This window comes from Thamnophis sirtalis, unplaced genomic scaffold, assembly GCF_051295495.1.
Source record: "Thamnophis sirtalis isolate CommonGarterSnake01/CBP01778 unplaced genomic scaffold, rThaSir2_p1.2 scaffold_5, whole genome shotgun sequence".
NCBI lineage: Eukaryota > Metazoa > Chordata > Lepidosauria > Squamata > Natricidae > Thamnophis > Thamnophis sirtalis.
Window position 1 is genome coordinate 28,582,951 of NW_028261385.1, and position 15,423 is coordinate 28,598,373.

At 34.3% G+C, this 15,423-nt stretch overlaps 1 protein-coding gene across 2 annotated transcripts in view; it reads left to right on the plus strand.

The window, feature by feature from the left end:
* Positions 1 to 15,423, plus strand: part of MAP3K1 (mitogen-activated protein kinase kinase kinase 1) — a 74,858-nt gene that overhangs the window by 32,188 nt on the left and 27,247 nt on the right. For both annotated transcript variants that reach the window (XM_087715515.1, XM_087715516.1), the window contains exons 2-7: positions 8,672 to 8,828; positions 9,717 to 9,923; positions 10,478 to 10,678; positions 11,095 to 11,211; positions 12,337 to 12,485; positions 14,991 to 15,112. In XM_087715515.1, coding sequence (XP_087571641.1) covers positions 8,672 to 8,828; positions 9,717 to 9,923; positions 10,478 to 10,678; positions 11,095 to 11,211; positions 12,337 to 12,485; positions 14,991 to 15,112 — 953 coding nt within the window. The remainder of the gene's footprint in view (positions 1 to 8,671; positions 8,829 to 9,716; positions 9,924 to 10,477; positions 10,679 to 11,094; positions 11,212 to 12,336; positions 12,486 to 14,990; positions 15,113 to 15,423) is intronic.

The window sequence follows — 15,423 nt, forward strand, 5'->3', positions numbered from 1 at the left end:
ATTTTTATTTGATTTGAATAGAATGCTGCCTTGTTTTCTTTATATAAAAAGCCTTGTCAGCTTTATTCAGCTTTTATTGATTAAAATCAATTTAGGCTGACATAAAGTAAGTTCACAATTAATCCCAAAATGCCTATCAACCTCTCTCTAATGCTGAGAAGCATAAAGACGTTTAAAACAAGACAATGTCAAGCCAGATGTTGAGTTCAGATGTGTATGTTCTGACTTGAAGGAGATGAAAGTATAGACCCATCTGAAAGATTGACCAATGCTAGACAATTTTCATTAGGTCTTGAAACATGTCTTTCTAGAAAGGGTTTTGAAGATGGTGGTATGATTACAAAAAAAGCAAATTACTCTTGATCCCTTTGGTTAGGCCTGAGATCCTGTGATTTGTGTGAGAAGGAAACTTGCATTTGTCCTTGTTGATAACTTCTGCCAGATGGAAGAAATGTGACTTTTCTAATCCTATTAGATCCTGAGGGATATTTTATATCATTGAATATGATATCCTTCTAAATTGCCTACAAAGACTTAGATGTTTGAGACATAATTTTGCAATATATATAACCAATCCAGATTGTGCAACTCCAAATAAATGTAAGAAGATAACACTTGTAATTCTACCACCAATTGATTTCCACTTTAACAAAAATATCTCAATACTTATTTATGCTGCTGTTACTGTATTAACGGAGAATCAGTTAGATAACATAACAATTAGCTTACTAGTTTGACTACAACAAACTAAGTAATAAAAAAGTTCACCCACAAATAGTATTCCTCTTAAAACTCATGATCATAAAAGTAGAAAATAGAAAAACTAAAGAAAAGGAAAATGAGAAATTGCTATAAATGCTAAGTGTTGAAGAAAAAAGATGTTGAAAAAGGAAGTCATAAAGCTTGTCAGAACACTCAAATTGAAGGTTAAAAGCAAAGATTGTGTAACTGAAGAAACATTAAAATATACCATAGACGTGATAGGCTGTGTGATTTACCTAGCATGTGAGGGCACTGCGCATGTGTCTGGAAGTATGATATTCTCTTATTTTATGGAGACGAGTAGAAATGGATGCAAAAATTACAGGGGAATGCGTTTTTTCAGTGTGCAGGAAGGTGCAGGGCAGAAATTTTGTTGTACAAGAAATGACAATAAGCAACATAAGGGTGCTGCATTTTGATTTCATGCCAAACAGGGAATGCAGATCATTTGTTTTTTCTTCAGCAAGTCACTGCAAAATGCATACACATAAGAAAGAAATATTATTCTCTAGAACACATTAGAAACTAAATTCATCTGTATTGTTTCTTTAAACACAAATATAAATCATCTCTCTCCCTCTCCCTCTCTCTCTCTCCCTCTCCCCCCCCCTCTCTCTCACACACACACATACACACACACACACCCCACAGAGTCTTTATGGCTGAATAATATATGCTAGCAAATTTAAACCAATAAACTAAAAATAAATTGATGCATTTTATAGGAATAGGAATAGGGATTAATAAATTGCTTAGAAATTCCACAAGACGTAACATTTATTGCACAGCTGTGTCTTTTGCCCTCTGTTCAAAAGAAAAAAAAAGCATTTTGAAGGCTCATAAAGCATTGCACTTCCACCCTGAAAGCCGCCTATTAGTGACTATAGATAATTATAGTGGATACATTGACTATCTTTTCTGGTTTTCATAAGAAGTCCACTATTCAGAACAAGGAGAGAAACATTTGAGGAAAGATATTCAGGAAAATACAAACAGAACCACAGAATGCAGTTACGAGGTATTTTTTTGGATATGCTTGAGAATCTGTTTTCACCAGCAGATATGTAGTTTATATCTGAATACTTTTCCATGGTTCTCAGTGACTCCCTACTTTCCAATTTAAACCTCAAAAATGTACACAGTGCAGAATGCATCAATTGTTCTTGTTTTAAAACCCTCTCTAGATATATTATTGAGGATCCTCCTATGGTCCACAAATTCTAGAATTTTCTGATACCAGATGAGGTGTTGGCCTCACTTAAGAAGGTTGAAAAGAGCAATAGAGGATAATCTTTATCTTTATATATTATGTACTAGACATATTTAATTTTAAGTTGGCTTCAAATCTTATTTTATCCTGTAAGCTTTCTAGATACATCTATTTTTCTGCTTTGAATCTGGTTTCATTTCAAGGTTCAGCGATGAACTGGCAATTTCCCCCAGAACATTAATCTTCTGAATTCAACTTCTCAACCCACCTCTAGTTGTCCAAAGAAGCCTAGTAAAACAAGAGTCCAGGCAGCATGTAGCACAATTTATATTGCTAGGAACCTCCTCCACGAGAGTGAAAGAATATTAGATAATCTGGGGTTTCAAAATGGTACCTGGAAAAATACTAATATTTTAATATTTAAGGCTATGAGCCAAACTATGTTATTTTGCAGTCAGGACTTCAATGCAGCTTGAATTGTACATTGCAGTGGTTTCAATGTGTTAATGGTTTCAGTAAGCATTCTGAATACAAATGATTCCTAGGGCAAGGAGTGGGAATTTTTTGTTACAACGCAGTGCCAACAAAGTAAAGCTTTAATTTCGGAACTGAAACCACCTTCAGTTTCATAACTGAAGCTGTATTTACTGAGCTATTTTCATTACTCTCACTGCAAAATGCAACACAAGAATAAAATCAATATAGAGGCGATCCTTGCCTAATTACCTCATTAAGAGATCATATGCATTTAGATTGTGAGGAAAAAGTAACTTTACAAGCCATCTTTGCATTTACAACTTTCAGAAATCCGTAAAGCAAAGAAAATCCGAAGTAAGATCACTTAACTTCACTTGTAAGTTTCATTTAGCAACTGCTTTGCTTAACTAGGTTGCTGGTCCCAAATGCGGTCACTAAATGAGGACTACCTATATATTAATGATTGCAAACTGCTTGCGCCTTCAGTTTTAGTTTAGATTCCTACCTAGCATAAGAATTTAATATTGTTACAATGTTATTAATGTTGATTTTGACTAGTATTTGGCATGCATATACTTTATGGCTATCATTAGTCTATCATGGAACTGCTGTCTACTCCAGATTGCAATACTGAAAATTAAATTCATTTGCTTTGTAATTTATATTAACAGGTTATTTTTTCAGATGTTTCACAAACAATTCGAAATTTTTTGTCGCTGTCTTTTGCATGTTAGGATAGATGTAACCCTAACATGCAAAAGACAGCAACAAAAATTTTCTTATTGTTTGTGAAACATCTGTTCTTGTCTGTTTCAAAATCTTAGACTTCTCCATTTATTTCTATGAAAATGTCTGATTTTTGTTTCTCAGGATGTTTAAAAATAGTTTTTAACAGTGAACTGGGAAATGACATACATAAACAATGAGAGTTCATCTTTTCCTTAACATAAATAATGCTTCTTCCCTCCTATGTAGCAACTTTACTCTGTTACTTTTCTCTTTTTTTCCAAAAAAAAAATAAGTTTTTATTAAACATTTTACCTTTAAAAACAGAAAAAAATGCAACAAAAAAGAAAAAAACAAGACAAACATAACAATATAAAAATAGTTATACTGCCTTCTGTATCATACATGTTTAGCCTTTGTAGTTCTCCATTCTACATTGCCTTCCTACCAGTTTTAACCTCTGTAATAAAAGTTGTACTAACAATTATAATAATATTAATCGTTCGTATCACCATTGTATTTACATTGTGGCCCAATACTTCAAGTTTGATAGTAATTAGTAATTTTGATTAATATTTATTCAGTACTAGTTTAGAAAAAACAAAAACAAAGACTTCTACCCTGTTACTTTTCTCATTTAGTTTTCTGAAATTTCCCCCCCATAGTCATAAAATACTTCGTAGCCACTAAGGATGCTCAATTGTTCTGTTTAGGGGAATCACAATGATCTATTCCTGCAAATCTCAGTATTGAATCCATGCAGTGTGAGTCTTAAAATTTAAGTATAGGAACTTTTGCTAATAGGAAATAAGGTGTACGCTATTTGTGGCATTAGCAGATTGAGGTTTTTTATCTATTGCAGAGCTGCGTTCAATATTATGAATATAGACTTTCCAGCAGCCGGTGATATGTGCAGAGTTATTATGCTCCAGGAACGTCTACATATTTCTGAATAGAATGAACTGCAGCTGGGAAATATTTCCCCTGGCAGATTAATATTGTAGGATGCAACATGTAATCTTTTCTTCTGCAGCTATGCAATTGAGAAAAGGGAAAACTGCGTCTTTGTAGAAGTGGAAGTATAAAATTTAATATATCATAATTTGGGAAATGGTTTCCTGATATTATTGCTTTAGAGAGAAAAGATGTGGACAATGGGAGTTTTGACAGCTTTGCTAAATTTTCTTCTGAGATCATTGTTATTGGAAGAAGAGACAGACAATATTGGAAAAAATACAGTGACAGCATAATTATCATTGCTAGGTTTCAGTTGAATATGGAGTTATCTTTCCTTGCCTTTGAACATGTCAAAGGGTCTTTGTCTCAAAGTTAATTTTTATACATTTTTATACAAAAAAATTATAATTTTTGAATTGAATTATAAAAATATAAATAAAATAAAAATGGTTTCAGCTGCATCCAGGTATGCTACCTAAGAATTATTGTAAATATACTTGCTTGCTTTAGAGATAATTAAATCAGGGAAATCTGTATCAGACTTGTAAAGAAAGATTCACAAAATGTATGGATTATTTCTTGCATGAACAAACAATTCTGGGTAGTCCATCCATAGATTTAGTCACATGTTCCATCCATACATGGGCCCAGAATCTCTGTACTCTGGCCACACAGGTATTTTCCCATTTGGGGAGAGGAGAAAAAAGGGAGGAGTGATAACTTAAAAGGAAGTGAAAGAAAGGTAGGTGTGGAAGGTTGGAGAAGAGTCAAGCACTCTAGTTGGCGAGGGTGATGGATAGACATTTAAGGAGATACAAGGGAAAGGATAATGAAGGAAGATTAGGACAGGTGCAGATGGTTATGCTGCACTTAAATTCAAGGGAAGCCTAAATTACAGTGACACATAACTATTGGGAAGTAAAGGAAAGAAACCAGAAAGAAGATTGGGAGACGGGGACCAACGTTGCCTACTAACCCAATGAATCCCTTTTGAATTTGACTCTACTGAAATGTAAAACAACCAAGATGTACATTTACATTTGGCTGAATTTCAGCGCTCTGAAGCAGTCTGTCTGAATTTGTGTGAATACTGTGCAGGGAATAGTATGCTTTTTTTTTTTTTTTTTTTTTTTTTGCTGAGTGCGTAGTTTGCTACAGATTGAATACTGCACGGAACACTTTTGAGATTGCCATCCCCCTGTGCATTTTACCCTATTTCAAAATACTCAGTGCCCAAGATCCACAAAACTATCCAGCCTGCAAAATGGGCAAATCTGCTAGATATTTTTCCTGCTACCACTTGACTCTTGTGCATTGTACAAGAGGTACTCTAGTTGCCTACTTTGGCTTGCATTCAACATAAGATGCTATTCTTTGAAAAAAAGTTTGCTCAGGCACTTTTGGGAACAGTTTGTTTAGATGCTGCATTTAAGTCCTTCCCAAATTGGTTCTTTCTAGCTGTGTTAAGAATCCCATCATTTTCAATCAGGATTGATTGTGTTTAATAATCGATTACTATTACTACTTACCAATTGTATTAATTATATGATATTTTTATGCACTATTTGTGATAGTGATTTCCACACACATGTTCCCACAGATTTTATAATAGGATTTTGTTTTTAATCACTGAATGTCATGTTAGCTGTAATGCCTCCATGACAAATACATTATTTGGAATTATAATGATATTAACAGAGGTTAACTGAATTATTCCTGTGGGAAATGCAATTTGAAGTTCCAGGCATGTGTGAAAAATCTCTAACATAACATTGCTATTATAATCACATTGTAAAGATGGCTCATAATCCTGAATGGTGTTTTTTTTTTTGTAGTCCTACAGCCTAACATTTCTGTGAATGTAATATTAAAAATCTGCAATATTAAGTTGTTTAATATTTAAATATTAATATTTAGTTCTGGGTTGAATTTTCGGCCTATGAATGATGGGCATGATTTGAGGGAAAATTGAGGGAAAATTTGAGGGAAAATTGATGTTATTCTTAAAATCTGATTCTGTTCATGAAACTTTGGTTGTAATCTGTTGGGGTTGTTAAGTGGGGGACCTGATTTCATTTTATGACCACTTTTATGAAGCAAATCACGTGGTTGGTATGTAAATCATATGATCATTAACAAAGCACATGATCATTAAGCGAATTCATTCTTTCAGATTGGTGTTTTTGTCATAAACTAATAAAAGAAAGCATCACAAATTGCTATTATGTTATTGGGATGCTGCAATGATTGTAAATGCAAACTTGTTGCCAAGTACCCCGAGTAAGATCACATGACTGCATGGGGTACACAAGGGTTGTAACTTAGAGGAGGGATCATAAATAATTATTTTTGAGACTGATATAACTTTGGTTGTCAAATGTTAAGTGAGACAACCTTTAAATTTAAATTTTGCAATAGATCTGACATAGGTGGAATTTTGTGAATATGTCTATGGAGATTCTGTCAACCAGGTCATGGTTGTCCCATAGGTGTTTTTTTCTAAGAGGCAACTGGAGTTTCCCGTTTTCTTGTGAAATTTCTTGTGAAATTATGCATAGTCTGGTAAATGGAAAATTAGTCCCTAAGAGAGATACTGTAAGGAACTAGGTTGCATGCTTACCTGCATAGTTGTACAGCCATCTGTTGTGATCAGCCACTGAAAAATCATCAAATAAGTGAATTAGTTATTTATTCAGCAGGTTGTATAATCTGAAGGTTATCATAGGGCATGAATAACTAAAATTATTGCATTATGTGATCCATGTATTGAGATCTCAAAACTGTAAATTTCACGTTTTGGGGGAAGTACAATTCCTTCCTGATCAAGTTGATTATCAGCTATGTAGGTATATGAATCAAATTACCAATACCTACATGGAAGGCTTTATGCAGTATATAAACATTTTTCTCAGTGCCTCTTGTAGTAATCTGCTACATAGAGGCCTGGCTAAAAACTTTTTTCTTAGTTCATGCTTCAGAGATCATATAGATAGGCAGCCAGAGTTATTTTCTTTTAAAGCAAGAACAAATTGATTTCACACTCACATGGCAGGAAGTAAGTTGGGTTTTGCTGTAAAGAATATATGCAAAAGTCTCTTGAGATATTTGGGGAGTGTGTATTTTGGTACAGAAAGAGAAATGGATGTAATTGTTTTAGCTAAAACTATTATGAAAGCATAATACTACTTTGCAATAAAAACAAACCAGAAGCAAAAATGACAACAACTTAAGTATAAAACTGTGAGTGAAACACAAGCTAGTATCACATTTCAGAATGCTTAAATACATTATTAGTTGATGCTGAACCAATAATAGAGGCATGTCAGTTCAATTGTAACTAGGAAAATATTCCAAACAAGGTAGACTTTCTCCTTTCCCAGTATCTGGGTTTTTGAAGACCTGGAGAGGTTCTGCATTCCTGGATTAATAAGGCGTGCCAGAGATTGATTTTTGGAGCGTTTGGTGTTTATTCTCTTAAGTGGTGTGTAGCTTGCTTTCTCAGATCCAGTCCCTAACATTATGAATTTTAATATGATAATAAGGGGAAATTATTACTTGTACTATTAAATACAAGACAAACATAATACAGGTAGCCCTCAATTTACAACCACAGTTAGGATTTCTGCCGCTATGCAGTGTAATGGTTAAGTGAGTTGTGCCCTATATTACAACCTTTTTTTGGTATGGTCATTAAGCAAATCCAGCTTAACCCATTTCATTATTGGAAGCCCCTGACTGGGTTGCAAATGATGGTCATGTGACCTTGGGACACTGCAACGGATGTAAATACATGCTGACAGCCAAGTGATCACATGAATCTGTTTTATTCTTTTCTTGATGGTGCAAATTTCTTCATAACTATCTTTTCCTTGGTCCTGAGGTACTTAAAACTTTCTTTGCTTAAAATGGCACAACACTGCCCTCTATGGGTAGCTTTTTAGTTTCTGCTTCATTGGTTGACAACAGTTATGATTACAAAAACTAGAAGGAAGATATATTTTATATTTTATTTATTTATGGTCTGGGGGTATGGCATTCAACAGCCTTCAGACAGGTTGCACTGAACTGCCTTGTCCACTGGATGGGCACATCAGAACTATGAACAAGATATGTATCCCCATCCAACCATAATACACCATTATTTATGATTTTGATTTTTAAAAATCTGTTGCAAACTTTATTTTGGAAACATAAAATATATACCTTATGAATAATTCTACCTCTTTACTTGATGAGCATATCTTTATCTCCAGTTCTGTTAAAGGCTCTTTAAACGTTTATTACCAGTTGTAAAATGGCATAATGTATGGATTTATTTAAATGTATTTTTAAAGGCAAAGAGCCTTTTCATTCAAATTAATAATTCTAAGAAGGAGGACCACAAATTATTTACGTTGAAGGATTAACGTATTGCTCCTAGTTCTAGACGTTTAATGGTTTGGGGGTTTTGAGGGAATAAAATATAATTTGGTTTAAAACGTGAAGCATTTCAGTATGTTTATTGACAGTCACATATATAGTTTTTGCTTTTCATTTCAGCTGTAGTCGTGACATGGAGAATAAAGAAACCCTCAGGGGATTGCAGAAAATGGATGATCGCCCAGAGGAGCGAATGATTAGGGAAAAACTCAAGACCACATGTATGCCCGCTTGGAAGCATGAATGGCTGGAAAGAAGAAGTAGAAGAGGCCCTGTGGTAAGTATCTCTGAAATCACTTAAAAAGCAGACTTGCTGAAATCACAGAATTTGCTTTCTTGTCTTACATTACCTTACAGTACCAACTATAAGGTAATGTAAGACAAGAAAGCAAATTATGTGCAAGAATTTGTGCAAATGAAGCAAGAGGAATTTCATCACAATTCCTTACAGTACCAATAAGGAATTGTAATGAAATTCCTCTTGCTTCATTTTTTTTTTTCATGTTGCTGTTTTCACTGGAAGGATGGATCTGCAAAGCTTCACCAAAGTCAAACCCAACTTAAACTTCTGTTGCTTTAAAATGACACAACACTGCCCTCTATGGGTAGCTTTTTAGTTTCTGCTTCATTGGTTGAAAACAGTTGTGATTACAAAAACTAGAAGGAAGATATATTTTATATTTGTATTTATTTATTTATACCCCGCATTGTTATTTTTACACTAAAACAATGTGAGATTTGATATCAGTTATATAATGTGCCTGTGGAAATTGATACAGTGAGACAGGCGATGTTTTCTAAAATATAAAACTCAAAACAGTTTGGGGGCGTAGTTTTCATTACCAAATATTGAAGAAATCAGTGCTGTTTTCTTGGAATGTAATACATTATAATAATTTATTAAACTTGGAGAGAAGAACCATAATAATTGTGAGATGCTGCATACTGTATGAGAAAAACTGGACTCACTGTAAATAACATCACTATATTACTAGATTTTCATAAAGTAGATATCCTCATAAATTAAACTTAACTAACTAAAAATAGATGCTGATTAGCATTAAAAAAACAGTTTGTGGAAATCCCTTCCTCCATTTGTTTACAATTTAATAAGAATATTTGCTTTCTTTTGGAAAACAGACATTTTTTTTCCTATTGTTTCAAGGTGGTAAAACCAATACCAATGAAAGGAGATGGCTGTGAGGCAAACAAATCAGCAACAGAACCTCCTCCTGATGGACAAACAAATCCCACTTCACCTACTCAGAAAGGGAGACGGAGCCCTTCTCCGAGTGGACCCATCTCATCTTCCTCTAGGACTGTTAAATCTGAGTCACCTGGTGTTAGAAGGAAAAGGGTGTCTCCTGTACCTGTAAGTAATTATGAGATAGCCTAAGCTTATGAAACCAAATTCACATATCTCCTTCCATATCAGCTGATATCTTGACTTAGGAAGCCTTTGGTTTGATGGGTATTAAATGGTGTTTTAGTTATGCTTAATGTAGTGTAAACTCATTTTACCTTATTATATTTTGCCTGTTTTTGCTGTTTTAATTTCTGATTGATTATAAACTGCATTGATTATTGGATTATCTAAATCAAGGATCTCCAACCTTGGCAACTTTAAGACTTGTGGACTTCAACTCCCAGAATTCCTCAGTCAGCTGAGATACTCTGGGAGTTGGAGTCTTAAAGTTGCCAATTGTATAGGTTTGTATGAGGAATACATGTTACAGCTGGCTTAGAAAAGCGTAGAAGTAATATTTTTTATAGTATTTAGTGGAAGAACTGTTACCATTTCTTATCTAATTATTGTATGCATTCTATTAGTTTGGAAGGAGATAGCTGAATATTTTTTGAAAGATCGAGGAATGGGAAAATGAAAAATAGAGACAAAAATTACTGAAAATAAAATTAATGTTTAAGTTTCAGAGTGGACGTATAACACCCCCACGAAGAGCACCGTCTCCAGATGGCTTCTCACCATATAGTCCTGAGGAAACAAATCGTCGTGTCAACAAAGTCATGAGAGCTAGATTGTATCTCTTGCAACAGATAGGACCCAATTCTTTCTTGATAGGGGGAGACAGCCCAGATAATAAATACAGAGTGTTCATTGGTCCTCAGGTATGAATTGAAACAGCATTGACTATTTAATCAATAACTATTAAGAATGAGAACTATTTGAGAAGATGTAATTAAGATGAGCTCTTTAGGTATAAGAGAACATGTGAAAATGCTGAAACATTTCTTGCTTTCCAGAAGTTGCTTGACATATTTTATTTCTCACTTATATAAATCAGAACATAGGTATTGACAAGTGTCAGTGAAATATAAACCTATATGAATGCCATGTTGATTATGTCAGCAACAGCAGTAGCTTGGAAAGAATAAAGCCATCATTAATCAATTACTTCTTGTTTTGAAGAAAGCAGAAACATAATCCTCATAAATCTGTAACAAGTGATTGGGGAGGGGGGGGAGGTTACAAAAACAATATAATATGGCCATGATAATCACAATAAATAAATTTCCATTTACAGACATGTAGCTGTGGCCGTGGAACATTTTGCATTCATCTGCTGTTTGTTATGCTAAGAGTGTTTCAACTTGAATCTTCAGATCCAATGCTGTGGAGAAAAACCTTAAAGAACTTTGAGGTAGTTACATCTTATTTCTTTTGTCAAAAATAAACAGTTGTGACTTCTGAAATTTACCAAATCCTTCCCACTCTCACGGCCTTCCGAAAGGCTACCAAAACCTGGCTATTCCTGCAGGCCTGGGGCTGTTGACCTCATGAATGAGGTCCAGCCCCGCCTAGATTGAGTGCATGAAGTGATCTTTTAATCTGTTTTAATCTGTCTTCTTTCTCTATTTTTAATTCTTTATTTTTTTTAAAAATGTAAGCCGCCCGGAGTTCTTCGGGATTGGGTGGCCTATAAATTTATTAAATACTTAAATACTTAATACCATACAGAATTTCTACAGTTTCAAAATTACGGAAAATTGATCGTCTTATTTCTAAAATCAGTTAATAACAAGTGTTATTCTAATATCAAATAAATGGATGAAGTTCCCTGAATAAATTCTCCATTATTATTTCTCCATTTTAGTAAGTGGAATTAACAGGGTTAGCTAAAAGACCATGTTCTTTCTCCCTATATATATAGTCATTGATACTGACTATTGACTGTTTTTTCTCTTTAATTATATAGATATTTAAATTTGGAAAAGTTATCTTAGTTATCCTTAGTCTTGGCTGATTATTGCTGTAATATATCCATTAACCATGAGAAAGATCAGGGCAGAGGATGATGTCATGTAGCTTTTAAACAATGGTAAAAAGTTTGGCCCTATTCATGTATTATTTTATTAATATAGTTTATCTAACTTAAGTGGTATTACTTCTCTTGTTCTTCAGGGGGTAGCATCATGAGTTTATGTCAAATTGAAAATTATGAGCATTGAACATTTAATTCTCATATCTAAAATAGAATTTGGCAACATTTAGCATCTATATTTACATTCCCATAAATAAAAGAGAGAGAATGTGTACATATATGTGTCTAATTACAAAAGATACCATTTACAGAATTCATCCTTACCATAGTTGGTATTTATAGTATGCTGTTATTTTATATATGTGTATTTATTTTGTAAACAATAAATAAATTGATATAATTTTACCTTATAGTCTGGTTGCAATTATATATTTATTTAAGAGACCTCAACTTTGAGTAGTTCATATTCTAATCCTGTCTATAAATATTTTCTTCCAATGTTAGGTTGAGAGTTTGTTCCAGAAATACCACAGTAGGCGTAGTTCAAGGATCAAAGCGCCATCTCGTAACACCATTCAGAAGTTTGTCTCACGCATGTCAAACTCTCATACACTGTCATCTTCTAGTACATCTACATCTAGTTCAGAAAATAGGTTAGTAATTATTATTAAGAAATCAGTACTGTTGTTCAAAATAGTCTCCATTTTTATAGACAACCCTGTGACTCATTGGGTCATCCTTTGAGGGTATAGTGCAGTGGTTCTCAACCTGTGGGTCGGGACTCCTTTGGGACCCTTTCACAGGGGTCGCCTAAGACCATTGGAAAACACATATTTTCGATGGTCTTAGGAACCGAGACACCAATTTTATGGTTGGGGGTCACCACAACATGAGGAACTGTATTAAAGGGTCGTGGCATTGGAAAGGTTGAGAACCACTGGTATAGTGTGAAGTGACTAGAATGAACACTAAATTTTCCTGAACTATATTGCTGTCACACAAGTGGGCAAAAAAGAAATGGGAGCGGGACTACCTCCTGCTGGCTTCCCCACTGACTTTATTTTTGGGAAACTGGCAGAGAGCATAGGATATCACAATCACATGCCCATAGGGACACTACAGTACCCATAACTTTGCAAATAAAATTGGTCTGAACATCATGGAAACTTCAATTCCACAGGAGTAGTGAGTCCCAGATTTTTAATGACGGTGCAGTGGTTAGAATGTAGTATTGCAGGCTAATTCTGCCAACTGATAGCAGCTCAAAGTTGACTCAGCCTTCCATCCTTCCAAGTTTGGTAAAATGATGACCCAGCTTGTTGGAAGCAATTTGTTTTGTTGCTTAATAGATTGAGACCTAGGTATGAAGTTTGGACTAATTTTTGTTTGTTACTAAGTTTTGGGCAATATTCTATTTCTATTTATGTTTATTTTGACATTTCTAAGTAGAGGCCTGCTTCTGTAATCACAGGGTTGTTTTCTTAAAGAGCTAGTATATACAAGGATCTGTTTGGGTGCATGATTAGAGGCTCTTTAAATGTATTAGGGTTTTTAAGAATATCTTGGCTTTTAAAAATAAACTAGTACAGGTAGTCCTTGAATTGAGACCATTCATTTAGCAACTGTTCAAAGTTCTATCCATGCTGAAAAAGTGACTTATGGCCTGTCCTTGCACTTATGTTGACACTGGCTCCCCAACTTGGGTGCTTGGCAACCAGCATGTATTTACTAGAGTTGCAATGTCCTGCGGTCACCTGCTCATCATTTGCAGAAGAGTTTTTGAGAGTTGGTCGTAGCGATTAGGAGTGTTTGTAGCAAGAGCCAGATGCAGCTCGCACGAACATTGATGAGTTAAAATCCTGATTTTTCAAATATTACTTGAACTAATAAGGAGAACCTTTTTGTAGTTCCCCTTTTCGGTCGAATAAGAAAATGAAGACCGAGAAACTTTTTTTTTCTATTTGCGGCAGAGCAGATACTATGAAATTTTGCCTGATGCGCCAATACCTTTAAATTTCAGTCTGACTATTTATTATTATTCATTAAACATGAAACTCATTCAACTGAACATTTGAAAATGTTCTATTTGTTTGTAGTAACCAAGGTTTAAAGTAATTCTCTCCCAGCCTTTAATAGGCTTCTAATTTTAAACTTGGGAGTTTTTAATATTTTACTATTACATAATAGGCAGCTCTTAAGTTCTTTTAAATGCATTTGTTTCTTTTCTTTTTATTGTATACTTCCCAGATAGCTTTGGCTGTTCACTGGTTTAAATGTTTAAGTAAATAAAATGAACTTGACACTTAACATGGGCATTTTGAAGATGCCTTTAGTGCAGTCGTTGTCTTCTTCTTCTTCTTCTTCTTCTTCTTCTTCTTCTTCTTCTTCTTCCTCTTCTTCTTCTTCTTCTTCTTCTCCTCCTCCTCCTCCTCCTCCTTCCTCCTCCCCCCCCCTCCTCCTCCTCCTCCTCCTCCTCCTAGTGTATTCCTGCAAGTGCGGGGTCCGCTATATAGAGTATTCATATTCATTCTGGAAGTGTAGTTCCTAGAGTAAGTTAATGTGGAAAGTCTGTGTGATGAACTAAAATCTATAAAGATGTAATTCACACAGACATATCCGAAACAGTTATATATGCTAAAAATAATTTGGCCTACATCCAACAGAATATAGGTAGTCCTTGATAGATGACAACAATTGGGCCCAGAATTTTGCTCATAAGTTGGAGCAATCATTAATCTGATTCGATTTTGAGCTATTTTTATCACAATCATAAAGCAAGTCACAACCCAGCATATTTTTGCTGCTTTCAGCTGGAAAAACAGCAAAATCTATTACAAATTATGTTCATATGATTATGGAAAGCAGCAAGTGCAAACCTGCTGCTAAGCACCAAAATGTGCGCTTCATAGATCCTATAATTCCACTGGAAAAAATGTATGAGAATGTCTAATAGGTGTGTTGATGAAAACATCCATAGCAAGGCGATACAGAGTAATTAAAAAATTGCACCAAAAGATTTGTCCATTTACAGTACGATAAAATATTTTGTATTGAAATATTGTAGGAAGTGGTAGTTTTGGACCTGGAAGAAAAATAAATAAATGTGATCTGCTAAATGTGATTTTTAAATATTTATTTGTATGTATTTTTTTTAATAGTATCAAGGATGAAGAAGAACAGATGTGCCCCATTTGTTTGCTAGGCATGTTGGATGAGGAAAGCTTAACTGTCTGTGAAGAAGGCTGCAGAAATAAACTTCACCATCATTGCATGTCAATATGTACGTCACTGATATTATTATATGCACTTGAATCATAAGAATGGATTTAAAGAATAATAGCAAAGGAGGTCCTTGCCAGGAGTGGAGAGACAAAAGTAATTGCAGTCATAAGTGGTATTGTAATTGCTTGAACATTAATGGGATTCTTTTCATACAAGCTAGTGTCTTAGAGAAGGAATCCATTTGAATGAAATAAACATATTTACAAAAATGTAAGAAAACAGGCACTATGCTTTTAAAATACAAGGGAGAGTAGAATTATATAAAACATAGTGGAGGTTTTTATTTATCTTTTAAAAATAACAAAAGAG